The sequence below is a fragment of the Colossoma macropomum genome, unplaced genomic scaffold (genome assembly GCF_904425465.1).
Source record: "Colossoma macropomum unplaced genomic scaffold, Colossoma_macropomum, whole genome shotgun sequence".
NCBI lineage: Eukaryota > Metazoa > Chordata > Actinopteri > Characiformes > Serrasalmidae > Colossoma > Colossoma macropomum.
In genome coordinates this window covers 30076035-30097547 of record NW_023494785.1, presented here as the reverse complement: position 1 = coordinate 30097547, position 21513 = coordinate 30076035, and the positions used below count along the sequence as shown (strand labels likewise).

Sequence of the window (21513 nt, the reverse complement as noted above, 5' to 3'; positions counted from 1 at the left end):
ATGTCCTGTGTTCTGCATCTTGCGGATCAACAAAATTCATCCATCCATCCATCCATCCATCCATCCATCCATCCATCCAACCTATATTTCAAAATACAGCAGAATTCTAAAACAATGTGAATAAACAGGTCGAAAGTTGACATGAGGTACTGGAACGAGTCATTTCATAGTAAACCTTTATTGTATGTGTGCCTCTGGCTGACCACACTGGGCTTTATAATACAAGCTGATTTCAATGCATATAACCCCCCCAGTAGTAATTTAGGATTATGCTATTTGGGAGATAAAGCAAATACATACAGTTTAGTACATTTCTGGAGGATCTTGCCCAGTGTTGTAAGACAGTGTGTCGTAATGATGTTGAATTTAAATGAAGAGGGATTAGACAGAAAGAAGAGAGAAAAAAAAACTCAAATTAAAGCCTCTCGCAGTCAGTGCTGCATCAGCACCAGGGTCACTCTAGGATTAGCACACACATACACCAAGTTTGGTACACTGTAGCAGAGGTGGAAACAAGTCATTGAGTTGCAAGTCTCAAGTCTGGAAACTCCAGCCCAAAGTGAGTACAGGCAAGTCTCAAGTCAAATCTTGAGTTCTAAACAAGTCAGTATGTATTCCTTTAATGTCATTTCAACACGGAGCACCAAAAATAATGATAACAGTAATAAAGCCTATTTAATAGTAGTATGTTAGCAGTATATCTTCGTTGCTGTGCACTTGTAGCCTAATTATTTGTCATTTGTTTACTGTTTTTGCAGTTATTGTTCCATTATCTTTCACTACAAGTTATGAATGTTGTTTGCGCTCCCGAGTGGCGCAACCGTCTAAGCGTTGGCCCTATCATCAGGAGATCGCGAGTTCGATCCCTGGTGATGCTACAGCCACCCGTAGCCGAGAGTCCAAGAGAGCACAATTGGCCTCGCTCTCTCTGGGTCTGTTAGCTGACGTAACAGATCTGGCGGTTGGCGCTTTCCTCCGAGCGCGTTCAGCTGTCCAATGACGTTGTGTGAGCGGCAGTTTGAAAAGAAGCGGTGGCTGGCTTCACAGGTCTTGGAGGAAGCCTGTGTTAGCCTTCACCCTCCTAGCGTTGATAGTATTGTGTGACTGTGGGTGGAATTGGCAACGACTAAATTGGGGAGATAATTGGGTTAAAATCAGAATGTTGTTTGCTGTTAAGTTGCCATTTTGGAGATATGTGGTTTTGTTCTCACAGGGACAATATGGTAGTATATTAGGATAAAGCCACACTATGTAAGCATATGGAGACCTCTCTGGTGGATATGTGTAATGTCATGCAACATGCAGAAGAACATTTTGTAACATCAGTTGTGTTTCGGACCCCTTCCCCAAGCGGACGAATCTGATTGAGAGTGCACTGAAAGAGTATTCAAAGAGAACTCAAAACAGTCAAAAAGTTTGTGTCTTCTGTGGATGTAAGTGATATATCTACCTTTGTCATCATATCTTCATTAGTATAATGTAAAGTATAACTTTGCATTGCTTTACATTGAACACACCTGCTTTTTCCAAATTCCAAATTGAAGAAACATAGACATAAACTAATGAAAGCCTGTTCTCAAAGTCAGTGATTTGTCTGCGTTTTCAGCATTGCGTATTAGCAGCTGACGGAGGACTTAGGCTTACAGTTAATATTAATATGGCTATGGAAATTCCACTGAATGTCTAGTCTCTAAAAAAACAATGTCTGTATGCACAAAAAGACCTGATTCTAAACAGCCTACACTAATGCTTATGTAAACAGCCTATTCTGAAAGTTGCGTAGAGGGTAAGCCCTTTTTCCATTTATATATAGTTCTGCTGACAACATGCCAGTATTATACACTGTGTGTTGCTGCTACTGGTAATAATAATATCATTTGGAACAATAACTTATTCTTATATTATCAAGTTTGACTCCTGCCTGTTTGCAGGAAAAGCTTATATGCTACTTGATGTCATATTTGTAAATGAAAATTTGTCATTTTGTTGACTGCACTGTTTTCTACACTTAGCGCAATATTGATAGTTTATCAATATGTTCAAATGAATATTCTAGCATGTTTTAAAATCCTATCAGGACAGTTGTGACCAACGTACAGCAAATAACATCCATATATCCTCCATCAAAGTGTGCTACTATGCAGAGGTGTCTCTACCAACATGAATATGGTAAGTCACTATAAATTGGATGACTTGAGATTCAACTTCACAAAATCAAAGAAGACTTGTGACTCAACATTGGCCCCGTTTCAATTCTTTTTCAACTTGCTCTCACCCGCTCTGACTCACCACTCATTTTGTGTCACACCTATCTTACACAAGCGGCCACTCACAGCAGAGGGGGAGGAGGCGGGAGTGAGGTGTGGATTATTCAAACGGAAGGCACTCGCCCTCAGCGGGTTGGCCTGCAGGTCAGTGACGTTATCAGCTAGCCATGCAACCTTCGCAATGCAAAATGTTTTTTAAGAAGCTTGACCATAACATACGTAACTCGTGAGTAATTGCTTCGTCTGGCTACAAACCTGGAGTAGAAATGTGGTGAAATGTCTTTCTTTTCGTTTGTTAATCATGTTTGCCTTTAGCATGCTAACAAGCCAGCTAGTTGTATCAGCAGTCATGTATAACAAATAGAGTAGTTTATAACCTAAAGCCCAGCTAATCAAATATTATGGCTTGGAAACATTAAGCATTTTAAAGTAGTTTATTGCTATGGCTTATAAACAGCTTTGTCCGCCATTATTTTGGGGATTAAAAAGAACAATGCGCCAGGTCGCAATGACCTCTGGGCAAGTTCTGCTGCTGAAGTCGACAGTGGCGTTCGCTCAAACCCTCTGAGGGCTCACCTAACAGCCACCATTTGAGCAAATAAAGTAACAGAACAGCCCTTAAGATGGTGCTGGGGATTCTCCCAAAAGGAAACTACAAGGTCAAATGGATGACGGTTTGTTAAAAAGGCTATTGAAACCGGGGGTTTGACTTGAAGAGCAGTGACTTGGACTTTGACTTGGATTCAAGCCTTATGAAAAAGATTTGATACCCAAAGTGGCATTAGGCTGCAGCACTCTACAGTCGGTTACTTTCCATGTAAATGGATTCATTTTCTGCCAGAACGGCATCAAAAGTATATTTGATATAGATGAGCAATTTTCAACAGGCAGTAATTTCCAACCTGTTTTATGGTTATTTTGATCATACTTTACTTTTTGTGGCTTTGAAAAGTGGTCATGATGTCAGCATCATGCTTCAGCACAACTAAATGGTTAATACTGATTAGTAAGCTAACTAAAAAGAGAAATAAGAGATTTAAATTGTTAAAAAAGTTAATCTGCTATGTTTTTTCATAGAAAAAGAATTACAAAAATTAGACCTCAACCTTTTTTGATGTAACACATTAAAGTGGCGTGACACATACACTGTATAATTCACAGTGATTCCACTTTGTAAAGTCAAGTTGGGGAAATTCAGTCAATATTTTCTCAGGCTAACTCCCTAATTTGACTTAATACATACAATATGTTCACCTCTATTTCATAAACTACATAGTTTCTTATTTCGTATGTCTAGATTGGTCATAAACCCAGTGATATATTTAACATATTCTAGTCTGACAATCCTATATTTGCATACTGGAGGGAATCCTCCTGAAGAATATTAGTACAAAGTGTACTGACTGCAATAATCTTGGGCACTGAACAGCATAATAACCATTATCCTCCACAGAAAAGGACATTAGAGAAGCACTATCAGGCCCTTATAGATGTATTATATGCTATAGACTCTAATCCATTTATGGATATGAGGTTTGAGGACCATTAGAGAAAGACACATTTTTAAAGAGTTTGCCACACTAAGACTTTTTGAGTTTGGTAAAGTTCCAAAATGTTCCCCATCACTGTGGTCCATTTTGAATTTATTGTTTTTGTGATGTCACAAAAACCAACACATTTACATTTATTCATCTCTTCATCCTAAGCAGGTTAGCCCTGCCCATTCACACTGAAGTTATAAGGAGTGTTTGAGCCTGGAAGAGATTTTGAATGGGACCACAATACAGGTCAGCCAATCAGAACAAAGGTTATTTACATATATCAGTTTTAAATGCAAAGTAACAAAAAAATAGCCACTTTAATTCTAAGCTTATGTAAAATGAATTCTGACTGTTTTTGGTGCACAGAACACAAATGTCTCTAAATTTAAAGGCAGATCCCAGCAAGCCTATTACCAAGAAACATTTAAAGGTAGACCATGAAAAGATGAAGGCTAATTATAAGGAAGTCTAGCTTGTACCTTGTCAATGAAAGTGTGGTTTCTAGCTTCTTTTTAGGGTGAAATATCATCAGATTACATTGAGGGCATGCTTGTTTTTCCTTCCAGCTTAATAAGCTCCACACTGACCAGAAAAAACACACCTTCAGCAGGTGAAAGCATTAAAGAACTGGTTTAGGTTAAAGACAAGTCAGTTCAACGCTAAAACTGCATTTGATTGCATAGTTAACAGAAGCAGTGTAACATATGCAGTGAAAACATTGCAAGTATTTATCCATGCTGTGTGCAGTCACACCTACAAAACAGCAGATGGGGCAGCTGCAAACAGATGTTCGCTATCTGCTCATCCAGTAGTGGCAAGACTTTTGTTCCACAGATCTGTATTGAGTTTTGGTATTGATGAGCCCGGAGAGAAAAAAGACATACAATTTGACAGTGCATGAACGTCAGTAGATTTCGAAAGCCATCATAAAAAAGGCTGATAGAATTGATGACACGCCAGTGGACACAGTGAGTGTAATGCAATTTACCCAGACGCAATCATTTCAGATTGACCATTTTGTGACAAGCAATGAATTTTGGAGTTGCTGACAGCCTGACTGAAAAAGAGTAATCGATGTGTGCTGGGAGGGAGGAGATAAAACAGAGAATAAGCATTAATGGCCTTTCTCATGTCTGCCTGTGCATTATGACACAAGTGGGGACCAAATGATGACCTAAAAGAACATATGTAAAAGTATGAAGACCCCTGGTCAAACTACATGCTTTTTTTGTTTGTTTGTTTGTGTTTGGGGTTTTTTTATGTGACAATTTTTTATGCAAATTTTAGTGCACAATTTCTATTTGTTGAGTTTAACATATTGAAAAAGTAAAACATGAAATATAAAACGTGCCAATAGTTCTCAGTATATTAAATTTAGCAAATAAACAGTAACTGTGCATCAAAATGTACAGAAGTGTGTTCTCTGTATAGTATTTTCACTTAATAAATAATAAATAAGTACTGGACACTATGCAAACAGTGTTGGGCCGAATACTTTGAAAAAATAGCGATGGCTGAATTCTGATATATTCAGTAATGCATTCTAACACATTAAAAAGTAATGTATTCAGAATACATTTAGAATACATATTGACAAGGCAAATAAGAAAAACTGCCACTGTCATTTTACTTAATTCACATCTGTTACTAGTTGGCAGTTTTCATTTAAAAAAAGTTCGATGAAAATTCTCAACATTATTTTGGCTCTCATTGCCTGCTTTAGTCCACGTATGCTCCCATAATCCCACGGCTGTCTCATGAACTAAGCAAACAATTTGCCATATCCTGATTACAAAATCTTGCAATTCTACAAAAACTTGCAATAAATCGCCTGCACAAGTTGAGTACAACACTAATCTTATCACTCATGAGCATGTCCACTACTGAGGAGACTGTTCAGTTCATTCATCCTTCAAAGGAGTTTAGTAACACTGAGATTAATAACTGACCATCCCATTGATTTATCAGTCTACCCAGGCTTTAGCAGAGCTCAGTAACACTGAGATTAATAACTGATCATCACATTGATTTATCTGTCTACTCAGGCTTTAGCAGAGCTCAGTAACACTGAGATTAATAACTGACCATCACATTGATTTATCAGTCTACTCAGGCTTTAGCAGAGCTCAGTAACACTGAGATTAAGAACTGATCACACTGATTTATCAGTCTACTCAGACTTCAGGGTTTGTAAAGAATCTCACCAGCCTAGATTGTGAGCCTATAGACAAGTGTCAAAATGATTAACTGCAGTCTTGAATATTGTTACATTAACTGAATTTATAAATGATAATGTTTTTGTTGAAAAGAAAACAGAGCCTATTTGCTATACTGAAAGCTATGAACAATAAAATTTCTCCATCTGGAAAGATATGAGCAAGATATGTGTTCTGTTTATGCAGGTCATTTGTGGTGTATGGTCCTTGCAGGGCTGCAGGACTCTCCTCACTGTCACCCACTGCTGCAAACAGACATCAAAAAATATGCAACTGACAGAAAAAAGTCAAAATTAAAGGTAACCCAAGCACAAGAGGACCTGATGAAATATCAGATTTCGGGCCACTTTTGAACAAATTTTTCATGTATAACAGTGGACTCAGGTTTGTTTTTTTATTTAGACAGGATTAGTTTTGGTACAGTGTAGTGGGTAAAACTTCTGCCTTCTACACTGTAGACTGGGGTTCGGTCCCCAACCTGCTCAAGCATTCTACTCTATACCAATAAGAGTCCTTGGGCAAGACTCCTAACACTACCTTCACCTACCTGAACAAAATGATCAAATCGTAAGTCATCTGCCAAATGTCGTAAATGTAATTAGTTTTCAATGGGGAGGTGAGATAATGCTTTGTTATCTCACGCCTGTCATGTTTATGACTGATGCACACAGGATGAGACATCTTGTGTGAGAATTGACCTAGCTGTCTTTAGTGAATACAATGTGTCATAAGCACTGTCATTAGCTTGGGAATTCACAGCCACAGTCATCAATGCTGCACAAAAGTCATTTTTTTCCGGTCATTATACATGTTTTAAAGTATGATTCACTTCACTACTGTTTCTAAAATGTCACTGTTTTTCAAAAATATTTGTTAAATGTACTCATACATTTCACTTGTTTCTACCGTAGCTATGTTACGTTTTCAACATCAGATTAACACTACAGACCCATTCAATAACAAAACAAAGCACCAAAATACTGTACTGCCGCTTTAAACATTGCTATATTATTGAAATTAGAACCTATACTGTTTTCTTTCAAAAAACAAGGTCGTTATGCTATAATGGAAGCAATAAATGACAAAATTTCTCCATTTGGAAAAGGTGCCAAATTTTCTGTTTATGCAGATCATTTGTCATCATGGGTGCAGGGCATTAGACTCTTCTTATTTTCAACCATTGTTGCTCACAATGCAAATAGGCATCAACAGGTTTAATCAACTGCTCGCATCATAACCCTTGTATATAAAAATAACTGACAGAAAAATATGAAACTGACACAAATAAGAGAATTCTACTCAGCTGTCTTAAATGAATGAAGTGTGTCATTAGCATTATCATTATCTTGGGAAGACACATCCAACAGTCATCACTGCTGCAATCTATTTTTTTATCTCATTATACGTGTTTTAATGTATGCTTAAAGTAGGACAATACTTAATGGCTTTGAGGCACAGAGAGCACAAGTAAAGGCTTCTTCAAGTGCCTCCATAACCATGAAAAGTGTCAATTCGCACAGGATTAATATAACGTGAGGTTATTTGTACGGTTCATTTCATAGAAGGAATAAGCCGATGGAATCTCTACTGACACTCCAGCATGCATCATGTAGTAAAAATCACTGAATTGATGGATTTGGATGGCAATGAAACACTGAGAAACACAGGCAAAAATTACATTGCACTGTGTCCCGATGCAAAACTAATCCCATTATATGTAGCACGTTTGTTATCATTTGTTCATGTTTGTACAACAAAGCCTAGCTAACTGTCTTGCTAACTGTTTGCCAAGGAAGAAATAAAAATACAGATTACAAAACTGTTTAAGTGTCTTGCCTTCCGTAGTGGAGACTCTCTGTTCAGCACTCCAACTCCCAGAATCCAGTGGGGTCACATGAATACAAACTCTCAGCAATCCACCTATCAACGTTCTAGCTCGCCTGATTATTGATTTCTGACACCTGTTCTATGGACTATATGTGTTTGTTTGCATCAGTTGTATCCTTGCGAAGTATTGTATCAGTTCCTGTGCATTACCGAGCCTTTGTTTCCTTGCATTGACTTTCCGGTTTGTGTTTCCGCTTGTCCTTTTGTTTACAACTTTAGCCTTATCCCTTTGGACTCTGCTCTCGTGTGTATCGACCCTCGCCTGTTCTGTGCCTTGATTTTAGATTCTCCCTTTATTAAACACCTTCTACTTTGGTCTGCTCTGCACGCGTCTGATCAGTCAGGGACTTCTTTGTTGTGGAAACACTGCATCAGATAAGAAGCACCCTGGTCATGTACAGTGTAGAGTTTGCCATAGCATTTCAATGATGCAGTAGAACTGGCATGTAGTCTCTTGACTGACTGTGGTTGTAGCTGTTCCAGGTCCTGGTTGGATTCTGTTTTCCAATTTATCAGTACCAGTCAGCCTCAAAGTCCCAGGCTGGGGTCAGGTTAAGTGTTCCTTTTTAAGACCCATGCAGACCTCAGTGTGTTGCACTGTCACATTTGCTTGATTAAACTCAAATACTGAAAAACTGATCAATAAAAATGTGAGCAATTTGGCAATGATTAGCTGGCAGTTTGCATGGTGACAATGCATATTATAAAATCACCCAATGGTGTCTCTAATAGCAAGAATGACCCCAATTTATATGCATTTTTTGCCACATAGTGCTCTATTTTTTTAATAAAGTCTTTTTATTTTTCCTAATAAAGCAAGTTAAAATCTCAGAAAGACTAAGAATGGTTTATTACTGTTCAGTTAAATCTGTATTGTTTGTTTTTTGTTTTTTTTTTAACTTGATTACTAGTCAAAATAATCAGTCGACTGCTCAACTGGTGTAATTGATAGTGACAGCCATACAATATGTGGCGTGCCATGGGCATGTACTGAGCTAGTCATCATGAACTGATGTAGGCAGGTTAAATGATGCCTGGCTGGGATAATACATAACACATAACACAACATGGACAAAAATAGACAGGACTGCTGCTTTTCTACTGGTGAGACTCCTCTACTGGTGAGACAACCTACTGTATGCCTACTTTATTCACAGCCATTGTCATTAAAACACAGTATATGCCAATAGTGTTTCCCTTTGTTAGTTACCCAAAGTGATGTACAGCATTCTATGCAAATAAATTCCATTATGTATTACATGAACAAGATTGCGAGTAACAGCTTAAACACTTACAGGCTCTGGCGTAGCTCTGCTGTATCTCTGGAAGTTCCCAGCGACTGAAGGCTCTTCTCTAAAGTTACCACTGCAAAGAAAATGAAGGAAGAACTCTGAGAACTCAATTTTTAATAATAATAATAATAATAATAATAATAATGAATAATCAGTACAATTTCTAATGTTGGGCAATAACATGTGGTATCATAGCTACTATCCAAATCGAGTAGCTTTTCAGCAGTGAAGCTACTTCATCCATCAAATAGCAGAGGAGCACTATGTGTATACATGTATACATATGTATTTCCAGTATGCAAAACACTACTTGATATTTGGTGTGATGCATTCAAAAATCAGAAAGGAGTAGACTAAAGGTTCTCCAGTATGGCTACACACATAACTTTGGGCAACCTCATAGCACTAAAACGGTAAAGATAGAGACTAAAGCCGACAGATCACAAATGAAAACTGAGAAGCCTCATCAAATACTAATCCATTTAGAGGGCAAAAAAGAGGAGCACTGTTCCTCTGCTACAGAGTAAGCAAATGTATGATTATGTGCACTGTACAACATTTAAAACAAATCGTTGAGCTGGCAGGTTATTACAATTTTAATTATCCTCAGAGACAAAATCAATCATGAAGTAGTTTCAACAGGCAGCTTAAGTTACTACACTTTTTAAGTAATTTGCCCAACACTGACAATTTCATTAAAATCACCAAATTATGACCAGTTTTGTTCCCCATTAACTGAGTACATGAACTACAAACCAGAGAAGTAAATAATGTGGAAACAGAAAATACATAATTAATGTGTGTGCTGCCCTTCAAGTCTTTAGCTTTATCCACTCACCATTGGCATTAATCTGGAAGATGTTGGAAGAGGTTTCCTGGAACACATCTTGCAACTCTGAGGGGCTGACTTGAGTAGCTGCAAAAATAAAGCATAGCTGAAAGCTTTCTAATTACATGATTCACAGAAATACACAGGTCTTGGACTAATATATTTATTGAATTTATTGCAAGAAAGTAGTCCATATATTGCTAAATATTAAAGCACATGTGGTAATATATTTACAAAGGGAGTAAAAAGTGTTTCAAGTGCTAAACAAAGCATTTTGTATATGTGCATTCCTTACTGAGTTGTAACCAGCATTATCCATATACTTAAGAGCCCATAACTTGGAAAACCAAGTCTTCCTCACTTTTTGGAAATAAAAAAGTGTGATGTAGTACACAGACACAGTTAAAGTGTTTCAAAATGTACCATTCACTCCCCACTCCATAAAGTCTGTATGTGAAAGCTAATTTGTAACAACAGCCCATTTTGAATTCACTGTTTTAGTGAGGTCAGAAAACAACCCATTTACATATATCTGCCTGTTCAGGCTACAGCGGTTCAGCCCCGCCCATTCACATTGGAGTTATAAGAAGCCCAGATTACTTTTTTGAATGAGGCACAATACAGGGCAGCCTATCAGAATAAAGGCCTACATATATCAGTCTTAAAGGCACAGTAACAAAAACAGCCTATTTAATTCTGAGGAAAATGATGATGCAAAAATGAATGACTGTTTTTGGTACATAAAATCACACAAATCTTATAAATGGACCTCAAGGAAAAAGGATCAAATGTAGGATACATGCCCTTTAAACAACGCATATTATCACAGCATATCAAAATCTGCTGCCCTTTACACAGGATGAATATCATGATATCATGATCATATCATAATAAATTTAATGAATAGAAACCATTCTAGCCTAAAACTAGTATTTAATACGTTACTTGTCATGTCATGTAAAATACTGTAGCACAGCTTTGTATCCGTCAGCCTCATCAGTTTGTCAATATTCATAAATTTATATTCTTTCTGTGTTTTCATCCATCAGTGTTCTCACACTACAATACCCAGCAGGCATTACTCAAATACATATACAACCATTAGGAATCCCCCATGGCAATCAAGAAATCCCCAGATGTAAAGGGTAATCAATATAGATATAATGTTCAGCTTCCTAGCAGTAACATTAACTATCTGGCTTCTTGGGGGGAAAAAAGCATTTCAAAAAGCCAGCCCAAAGCATTTTTTTTAAGTTTCTTGCACCTTCTAGATGCATCATCAGAAGAAGGTTCTCCTGGTCTTTTAACTGAAAATTCTCACTCTAAAGGCTGCTGTGGCACAGCAGTAATAGGTGGATGAGGATGTTTGCAACAAATAAAACAGTGGTTACATTTTTCATTTTGCCCCAAGTGCCACTTTAAGAACATATTCTTCTTCTCCTAAAACGCTACCTTTTTGTATGAGGTTTTGTTCTGACAGCTCAAACACTGATAGCAAATTAGCAAAAGCTTGCTTTAACACAGACAGTGCGGACTGTTTGTCATGACTCTATTATTCCATGTGATTTGAGCTGACATGATAGTGAGACATTCTATTGTTCTCTTCGCTTCTCTAAAGAAGCCAAATGAAACAGATAGAGGCAGATAGATGCCAGTTTCCTGGGCACCAGTTCTGCGTAAACAGACTGAGTCGTGAGCCACCCAAATGGGCCGTGTGGGCAAAGCCATTACTTCATCAAACACACACGGCACATGCACGGAAAGGACGAGGTAATCACAGAAGGCCATTACCTGGATCCACTTCACGACCTGGGCCTCTTAACTCGGTCCCACGGACACACAAACACACATATACATTCACACATGTTGAGAATCCTTACAGGCTTTTGTCTCTCTCTGCCTCCAAAATGACTGTAATTGACAGGCTGTTTTTCCATGACTCTCCAGCTAATGCATTCTCACATGAAAACTGTGAAAATAGCAAGTGATGTTTTCCACTGGAGAACACTGAAGGCCATAGGCTGTAGATATTAAGCACACTGGGGCAAATGGAAAGAGGTAACAGATCCAGGATTTGTGCAGGCCTATATACTTCTGCCTCTGTTCTGGTCCAGAGTAACATGCCCTAACCAACAATAGCTTTTTCATGAGTACCAGGTTTAGGAATCTGCACATTTTAAATCTAAAAATGTAATAAAAGCATTTGCAATTTTAATCAAGTTTTTGGGTTAATAAGTTTGATAAGATGCTGTATGGTATACTCTTTTTGGAAATTTCGCTACCGCTTGGTCCAGTAGGCCTCTTGCAATTATTAAACAATCACATGACATCAATTATTTGAATTGAGTTATTGCGATCATTTGAGCCAACTGAAATCATTTTGCACTAAATCATTAAATTTCACAATCATAAGTTTATGTTGCAACAAACAAAATTAGGGTGTATTTTCATCACTTGAATTGTGGCAAATAAATACTACCAGAGAAAAACATCACTGGACTTACAAAACAACCCAATAAGTTGTAACCTCTAACTTGGTGCTATAACGAAGCAGCACTGAGTAATGTTTGCTTGCTTAATATCAAGCTGTGCCTGTCAGTTGGATGGTCTCCTACCAAAGTTATCTATGGTAACACTTGAAGCTGAAGTCAACAGGCTGAAACACACACACACTTCCAAAGCCACTTATCCTTCTGGGTCACGCGGGGAGCTGAAGCCTATCCCAGCGGTCATTGGGCACAAGGCAGGAAACACCCTGGACTGGCTGACATAATTTTTCTCTCTTCCAGGTCAAGATAAAGTCACCAAGCACTATTGACACTAAATGTTGTTAGCATGTAATGTTACCACTAATACTAATCCTGATTCATGTCAGTATAACCTAGCATCCCCATTGCAATCCAGTCAGTAAAGATAGCCAGGAAGCAAGATAGCTAATCAGTCAACTTAAGATGCCTTAGCCTGGGGAGTGCCCAAGCAATATTTGTGGTGGGCTGAGCACCAAAAAGATAAAACAATATACAAATAAAGAATGTAGGTAGCTTTCAAGTGGTGTTTTTTAAAACATTACATAGTATTTTGTTATAAAATAGTTCAACAACAACAAACAAATTTAAAAGGGAAAATAAAAATATAATAAGTTAAATAAAGTATAAAATATGTTAGTTCTTTTATTGGGTGAGGGGGTGGCAATAGGGTAACTTTCTGGCAGGCCAAATGGACCAACTTGGCCTACAGGCCACACTTTGGGTTGCCTTGCTTTACACGTATATTTTAATCGTTCCAAAAACAAACCACAATTATTTATACAACAATGTCACTACTAATTTGCAGCTAAAACATCATGATGACAACCTTAACTGTAAGCACTATTAGGTAACAAGCAAATACGTAGCTATTAAATACAATGTTTGGAATATACTCTGTATGTAAGACACTAAAGTACATAGTAACACGTGTACCAGGAATGTACAGCAGTACTTGTCGTTACAATGTCATTTTTATTCAGAATTAAACAGGTAACTATGAAGTGTAAGTAAAACTTTGTGTATTCTGTGCAAGTCAAATATGTATAGGTCAGGGGTCGCAACCCAAATGTTTAGAAGAGCCATTTAGTCCTTTCAACAAAAATCAAATCAACTTGGAAGACACAACATTATGTGTCCATTTTATTGAATTAATGTCTTACCATCTGGGCTGTAAATATGTCGCTGTATGTGCTAATATCCTAGTATAGGCTGAAAAATATAATATAAATGAAAATCCAGACTTACTTTGCTCTGCTTTAAGCTTTAGCTCAGGTATAGCCGCTTTTCTCGCATCTCGGGCAGGATACCTTTCCACAAAAGTAGAACAGTTTCTTCTAAAATGTCTCTTTTTACAAGGCTGAGGTCAGCTTGTCATTCGCCAGCTTTTTGTTATCGAATATTCCCACACCATTTAAGGTGGAACTGGAAAATCTGAACAAGAAGCTGGAGAACGAGAAGCTAAGTTCATCTTCACAACTTCTTAGTTTCTCACTGCATATTAAAGGTATCAGGAAACCAGCTGGAGTGATTATAAATGCAAATATGTCTGTCCATTCATCTCTACATGATCAATGTTTATCTTAAATCTTTCTTTTCTTTGCCATTTCATTAGCTACTAGCTAGGTAAGACTGTTGTCTGCATTGCTATGGTGACCAGCAGTCTGTGCGCCAATCTTCAGGGTTGGTGAATTAGCAGATATATATGAACTCCAGCATTTAAGACCATTTATTGTGAAACTGTGTTAGAACGATCAGCAAAGCTTTATTTTACTGCAAAATAGGATGTACCAGATGTACAAGAGTTAAGAAATTAGGCTGAGATTAGTCCCATATTCCAACTGCACACCCTTAAGTGAGTTTCATGAAGGTGATTAGAATTGTGAATGGATCATTTTTCAGGGAGGCAACCTTTTGTGCCTTTCCTGTTATCTCTGCTGGCCTCCAGGTCTCCCTACACCTGTCCTTCCCCTCCTTTTCTCTGCTCCACTCCATCATTATGATAGATGGATGCTCTATATTCATGCCATTCTGAATTCTGATTACGGACAAACAGTGCACTTGGCTCACTCTAAGTAGAGAGGCTGTGCGAGTGTGCGTGTATGGCACAGATCACATGCTGGTGGGCTGTAAGTTTGGCTGGCTGAGATGTCTGTGGCTTGCATAAAAGACCTCCTGCAGAGAACAGGGCAGATGCTCAGTGGGATCCCCTTTAACGCTTTTATCATCACGGCACCTGGACTCAGGTCCCTCTCTAATTACGATCAGCCACACACACATCAAACAAACACAAGCATCCGCACAGACACTATTACTTCTATAGTGTCGACGCTTCTTGTTTCTATTACCTGTACAGCTGCTAATGTCGTATTGCCGAAGGTGAGCGAATCTTAGGTGAAAGTAGACATTTTCTACATACTTCAGCTCAATTCACTGATACTGAATATATTAACCGTAATGTGAGTGTGTGTGTGTGTGTGCTTTTTTTTCCTGTGATCGAAAAGAAGAGAAATGAGGCTGAATTGTTGGGCTGCTGGGGACAAATTAACATTTGCCCTCCATGACTTGTTCATCGATACTGTAAATGCAGATTCTGCAGGAGTTCAATTATACTCTCAAACTAGAAAATGACTTAATCAAAAGCTCCCCACTCATTATACATGAGGTCAGCATCTGCCTGCCTCTCTCACAGACGAAAAATGGCAAACTCATCCAGAAGCGAGTCAGAGTACTGCCTGAGTGCTGCAGGACTGGAGTAAAAAGGGATTTTTACATTTTTTTTGAGGGGAGCTGAGCTCATGGAGCGATGGGTTTTTAGGCTTAGGGCAGGCTATGTCTGAGTTCCAGCGTTACTGTATGAGACTCATTTCAGTCTCAGCAAAAAACAGCTCAATTGCTGCCTCCCAAGCCATGATGACTCACTATAGAAACAAATGGCATTAAAAAGAATTGCTTCCGAGAGAATCCCGGAAATGTGCAGTGCTGCTACAGTTACTTTTTTTTATGTGTAAGGATGATTAAGATGTTAGAATTCAGAGGACGTTTCCATGTCATCTTTGCTGTGAATCATAATCTAAACTTTGATGCGCAGTGAAGGGACAACATACTATACTCTCAGAAATAAAGATATGAAACTGTCACTAGGGTGGTACCCTCAAGGGTACATCTCAGTACCTTTAGTCACGGAATATAATTGTACCATAATCCATCGAAATTATATTTTCTAGGCTGTATTGACTCCAAACACCCTGGGGAAAAACTTCCTTAAGGTGCACAATTCGATCTTGATGAACAAAAAGGCAGGGAGCAGGGAGGCAGGGGGAGACACTGACTCTAAAGCATAAATAAATAGCAAAATTCATAATAACACTTTTTTAATTTGGGTATTACAAGATTTATGAGACTATGTAGGTATTTCGGTTACAAACAAACCTGACCTGCTCCCTGCCTCAGTTTTAACCTGGCATTTTGCTCTAGTAGGTCACGCTACAGCCTAGACTGTAGACCCTATTTAGGGGAGCTTGAATCCCCCTGTTTATCATCTCAGCCCCCCTAAAGACATAATTCCTTCCCAAACCCATTCTTTCCCAAATAAATGAAAATTTCTCTCGATCCATTTCTCTTTGCTGTTACTGCGGCGCTGCAGTGAACAACCAGTTCGAGTTCTCCTTTTCGTTCTGCGATTTTGTAGATTGAACCATATTGAAGATCTGGCGTGAGGCGTTCAATAACTTTCCAGCTGTTTTTTAGATAATCTGACAAGACAATAACAAAGAAATTATGTGTTTTATGAAACCATAATTGTTGGCAAAAAGAAAGACAAAAACTAGACTCAAATAATGTCTTTTATTCGGATACTGACAGCTGAAAAGACTAAAATGCACTTCTCTAAGATACAGACATTTCTTCGGACTGTATTTCCGTGAGGTTTAAGCTAGCTTAATGACTGCAAAGCGCTTCTCTGTGAATTTGCACACATCAGAGTGCTTGTGCTACAAGTCTCTCTCAAGACTTTTTCTTGGCAACTTTCTCAGGAACAAATTAAAGAAACTTACATAAAGATATTGGTGAATGAGGCTCAGTGTTTTTCTGAAACGGATTAATGAAAATGCTTAACATTTTCTGAAACAGTCTAATTATAAAATATGTGTGGGAAACAAGTAAATAAGTGGTTTGAGAGAATGCCAGACTGAGATGTCTGCTCAGAGTGTGGTAATGTTTGTGTCGAGCTCTGTACAGCTCTGAGTGTTCGAAAGCAGCCAAAACTAGCTCTTCCTGTATGGTGGATGAGTGACTACAGAGAAGGACTCCTCAATATTCACACTGATATAAATCTGAAGGGGCACATACAACATAATACTTAGGGCTGACACCAAATATTGTTTCATCAATAATTATTGATAAAGGGCACAAAATCATTACGTGGTATTTCTCGTTTTTTTCTTTCCTTTTTGTATGAATGAGTGCTTTATGCACCAATCCAAGATCTAAAACTCCAGTTCTGATCTATTTATTTACATACAGCAGTGAGCTCCACGTGAGCCGCATGGCGTAAACTCACTGCCACGCAGGGAAAACAGCATCAGAAGCAGAATCCTTCATTCTTCATTTTAAGTTCATGTTTAGTCATCACAATGACTTTATATAGAGTCACACTGAGTCAGTTTGTACAGATAAAAACAGCAGATGTGATGTTTAACGCACTGAAGACTTCACATCAAGTCCACGTGCTTGTGATATTAAACACTCTGGACGTGAGAGAACTCTATCTATCAAGTTATCAAGCTATCAAAGTTATCATTATTTTAGCCAATGTGACTCAAAAGACAGACACCAGTCCAGCTTAATATTAACTCTCACAGGAGCTCTATGAAGCTGATCAAGGCTCTACTGCCTTTCTGTGCCTGTGGGCGAGTTTGGGGCTCTGGTCCAGTTCAGATCATTGAACGCAAACTACAGAAGCCGCCATGAGCTCTGAAGTGAAAGCCAGCAAATTATTAAAGAGGAATTTCACAATTTTTTAAATTTCTGCAAAATTCACTTGTTGAAATTTAAAGTCATTCTAAATGGTTTCATGTGAAATTTCTTTACAGTGGTGGTGATGGGAACCAGGAGTTATGTCTACAACACAAATTCATTTACTAAGCAAAATCACCAGCATGCCTTCTGAGTTTCTACATGTAATGTAATTGATGGTAAAATATTAGTAAATCTGGAGGAAAAAGGTTTCTGGGACTATTTTGTCTTACAACGCCCTGCATGTACCTCTCCTCTTTGATTGTGGTTTTACAAAAAAAGCACATTTTAAGCCAAAAACATTATAAAACTAAATTAAATTTGTACAGTTTGTTATGAGTGGGCTGTGGTTGCCATGCAACATAACAGTCAAAGACTGTTCCATGGCCAACAGCACAAACATCTTTAATAACCTGACGCATTAAGTATCCTGTCCTCAGTCAATACAACTGTCCTCAGTGACCGGAATTAAGATTACAGTCACTAAAGACCAGCATTCCTTTTGATCTTACTGGTCAGCACAGAAAAACTGCTCATGATGTCCGCTACATGATCAGTTCAATCTTCTGTCAAATCAAGTTGTCTGGAGTGTTCTGCACAAAAGACACCCGTGTAAGGTGCATATAAGGCAAACAAAACATGTTTGTATCAGTGAAAACAATTGGAAAAAAGCTCCCTGATTTGTATAAATGTGTAGAATGTGAACCCCCTCAATACAGAGTTCAATTAATGTGTGTTGTCATATGTGTTTGTCATGTATTTCACAATGGCTTCCGATGTGGCCCAACGAATCACACAGAGCCAGAACTATTAGTCTTGTAACTAACTACTTAGCTCTTGTGGATAAAGTGATGGTTAACTAGCTTTGGCTCACGATCACTGTCAATTTCAACTAGTGCAAAGTTCTGTTTAGGGCAGTGCTGTGGCTATTTCAGTATGGTTAGTTTTATCTAGCCACTTTGAGGCACTAAATAAATGATAATGTCAGAGCCCTCACTTACGCAACAAACAGTATTTATGCATGTACAGTGTTGTATATGCAATGTACAGTGGTATGCAAACGTTTGGGTGCCCCTGGACACATTTTGATGTTTGGTGATTAATGTTATTATCACGTAGTTGCTGAATTGAATATATTGGATAAAAATAAATAAACAAACTGTTAAACTCAGCAAATAAAGCAATTTCCTATAGAGAATCTGTTAACTTATTTTCACTGACAAAATCAAAAAATATATCTGATGTTAATTAGACTGGGCTTTTAAACTTTTGCATATGACTATAATTGGCTGCTTCAATTAAATCTGGAACATAGGAATCTGCCTTTGTGTACAGTGTGTGGACGATTCCAGCTGTGCAGACGGCCCTCTGTCTGTTCTCTCCTGTCTTTGTGTGCTTAGCACCACACTGCTTCACAGCACTACTCAGATCAACATACACACCCACACACACACACACACACACACACACACACACACACATCTCCTCTGGGGGGTTCTGGACAAGCTTCTCTAATCTTTTGTAGTCTTCTTCGCAGAACACAGTAAGGAACCAAATTTCAAATAAAGCATTTCGGGAAGTAACTTCTGTGGTCCAAGTTCAGTTAAGTTCATCTGCATGATTTGTAATCAACCTAAAATGCGTGGTGGGAGTGTTAACCCTCTGCTCTGGCATTAAACTTAGGTAAATAAAGGTCATGGGTAGAGATTTGCATGAGCACTTGAGTGCTTGGGTTAATCAATGCAGGTGCCACTATTCCAATAATGAAATGGCTATTTGGATTTCCATTATTTTGCATCATGGAAAGTCAGGGAGAAAACAGGCTAATTATGCATTAACAGAGCTGTAGTGTGACAGTTTTGCTTATACTTACTATTGATTTAGTATGCTATACTTCAACAGTATGAAACACCAGTGCCTTAACATGAGCATGTTGCCAAAGACACAGTGTAAAGAACCTGACAGAAAGGGCAAATGTAGAGCAGCTACAAAGACATCTCTCTGTTCTTAATGTAACCTCAGCAAAGCAACACTTTGGCACATCATCTACTAAAGACTTTCTGTACTGGTTAGCTCTAGTGTTATCTTATTAGTTAATCATACCTAAACATCTAAATTTGTCAGACTGGACATCCATAGTGACCCCTAGTAATCCCAAGTCTAAAAATTTATTTTAAGTTACCCATAAGTTAACTATCCAATAACTGAATATAAGCTTATTTCCATTACAAATGTCCTTTCAGAGGGTACAACAAAATTTTATTTCAGAAATAAGATTGACAGAACACAACGTCATAAAATGGCTTCTTAAAGATGTTCTATTGATCAAAAATCTTAAAGCTCGAAACAGATGAACTCTTGGTGGGAGACTTTTGAATGACACTGTTTCAGAGCAACAACCTTTTCTTTAGTCTATTGCCTTTGAAGTACATTAAGGTTTGTGAAAAAAGTAACATCTTCAAACCCTTAATAATTTTTTACAGAATTAAAATGAAGTTCAGAACAGATCGCAAATCATTTGCAACTGGTCATTGCTTGATAGCTGCAGACCAATGACACCACTAAAGATATGTTCTTCAGGCCTGTAATGCAACTAATGCATCTGGATAGTCTTTGTCTTCAGTAACTGAAATGCATGCACAGTGATGTCCACATTAAGGACTTGTCTTGCCACTTTATGTTCCAGAAAAACTCCTCTGCCTTTGCTTTAGAAGTAAGTTTGAGATCATTGTCCTGCTGCAAGGTGAAAAGTCCTCAAATTAGTCTTTTTTATGAAATTTAGTTGGATCTAAGCAGTCAAGGTGCTTCTGTTCATTTCAGAATTCCTCCTGCCATCGATAGACACATTAGCTATAAAGCAAAGCGAGTCAGTCTCACTGGCAACCATGCATGCCCATGTGACCAGATAAGGAGGTATGCTTTGAATAATGATTAGCTGTTTTTTCCTTGCATTCTTCTCTTTCCATCACTCTGGTACAAGTTCATTTTTGAAAGTGTGGATCCAGCCTTCAATAGATTGACTGTGGTTGTGGAGTGAATGCGAAACTGTAAAGGGGGAAAGAATTTAGAGGACATTGGCTAGAGTTCTAGGTGATTCTGCTCTCCACTAGAAGGCCAGACCTGGTGGCACATGAAAACAGAACATAACAGTTAGGGAAGTTAAATGTATATGGTGACTGTTTTCACCAAGCTTCAATCATTTCATAACTCCATTTTGTAAGTCAGTTGAAGATCACACTGTGCTTTGCAAAGACTGCGAAACCTAAGTTGGAGCTCTGAGTGGCTCTTGATTTGCACTGGCCATCTTGATTCGTGACCATGACAAATGAAGGCAACAACAGGTTATCACAAACAACGGGCTGAGAAATTGACAGATTCAAGGGTCATGAAAATGAAAAAAGCTGGTCTGGATGATTCGAGATAAAGCTGGGGTGACAGTAGCGACTTTCTTTCAGCAATCTTTCCAAATAGTTTGTTGGCATGGAAGTGATATCTAATCAACTCATTAAACACTCAGACCCCACATGGGTTACACCCATGTTATAAATCATGTTATTCAAGTTCAAGGTGATATAACAGACTCATGGTAAAATACTCCAATAGCACCAAGCTATTAAATCTGAGAGCTTATCAATATCAACTTTAAAATAAATATGTAATATGTAAAATGGCAATGTATTTGTGTGTTTGCATTTAAATTTCCCACTCACACACAATGTTGAGCTTAAAATAAAAATTCAAATCCAATTCTGCCATTTGGTATACTAGAATGCTTAATGCGTATCTTTATTTAAATTAAAATACATTCCCAGAACTGCTTATATATGCTTAATTTAAATGAAGCTGACTCTAAAGCATCTAAATCTTAGTGTAAATGAAAGTTCAATACTAAAATACCAAATGGAAATCCTGAATTTTTCATTTTGAGCTCAACATTGCA

The 21513-nt window shown here is 38.0% G+C and overlaps 1 protein-coding gene across 1 annotated transcript in view; it reads right to left on the bottom strand.

Moving 5' to 3' along the window:
* The window catches only part of tsnare1 (T-SNARE Domain Containing 1), a 197753-nt gene that overhangs the window by 128769 nt on the left and 47471 nt on the right, over positions 1 to 21513 (bottom strand). Inside the window, exons 3-4 of the mRNA XM_036590208.1 lie at positions 10042 to 10119; positions 9207 to 9276 (exon numbers count right to left, since the gene is read on the bottom strand). Coding sequence (XP_036446101.1) covers positions 9207 to 9276; positions 10042 to 10119 — 148 coding nt within the window. The remainder of the gene's footprint in view (positions 1 to 9206; positions 9277 to 10041; positions 10120 to 21513) is intronic.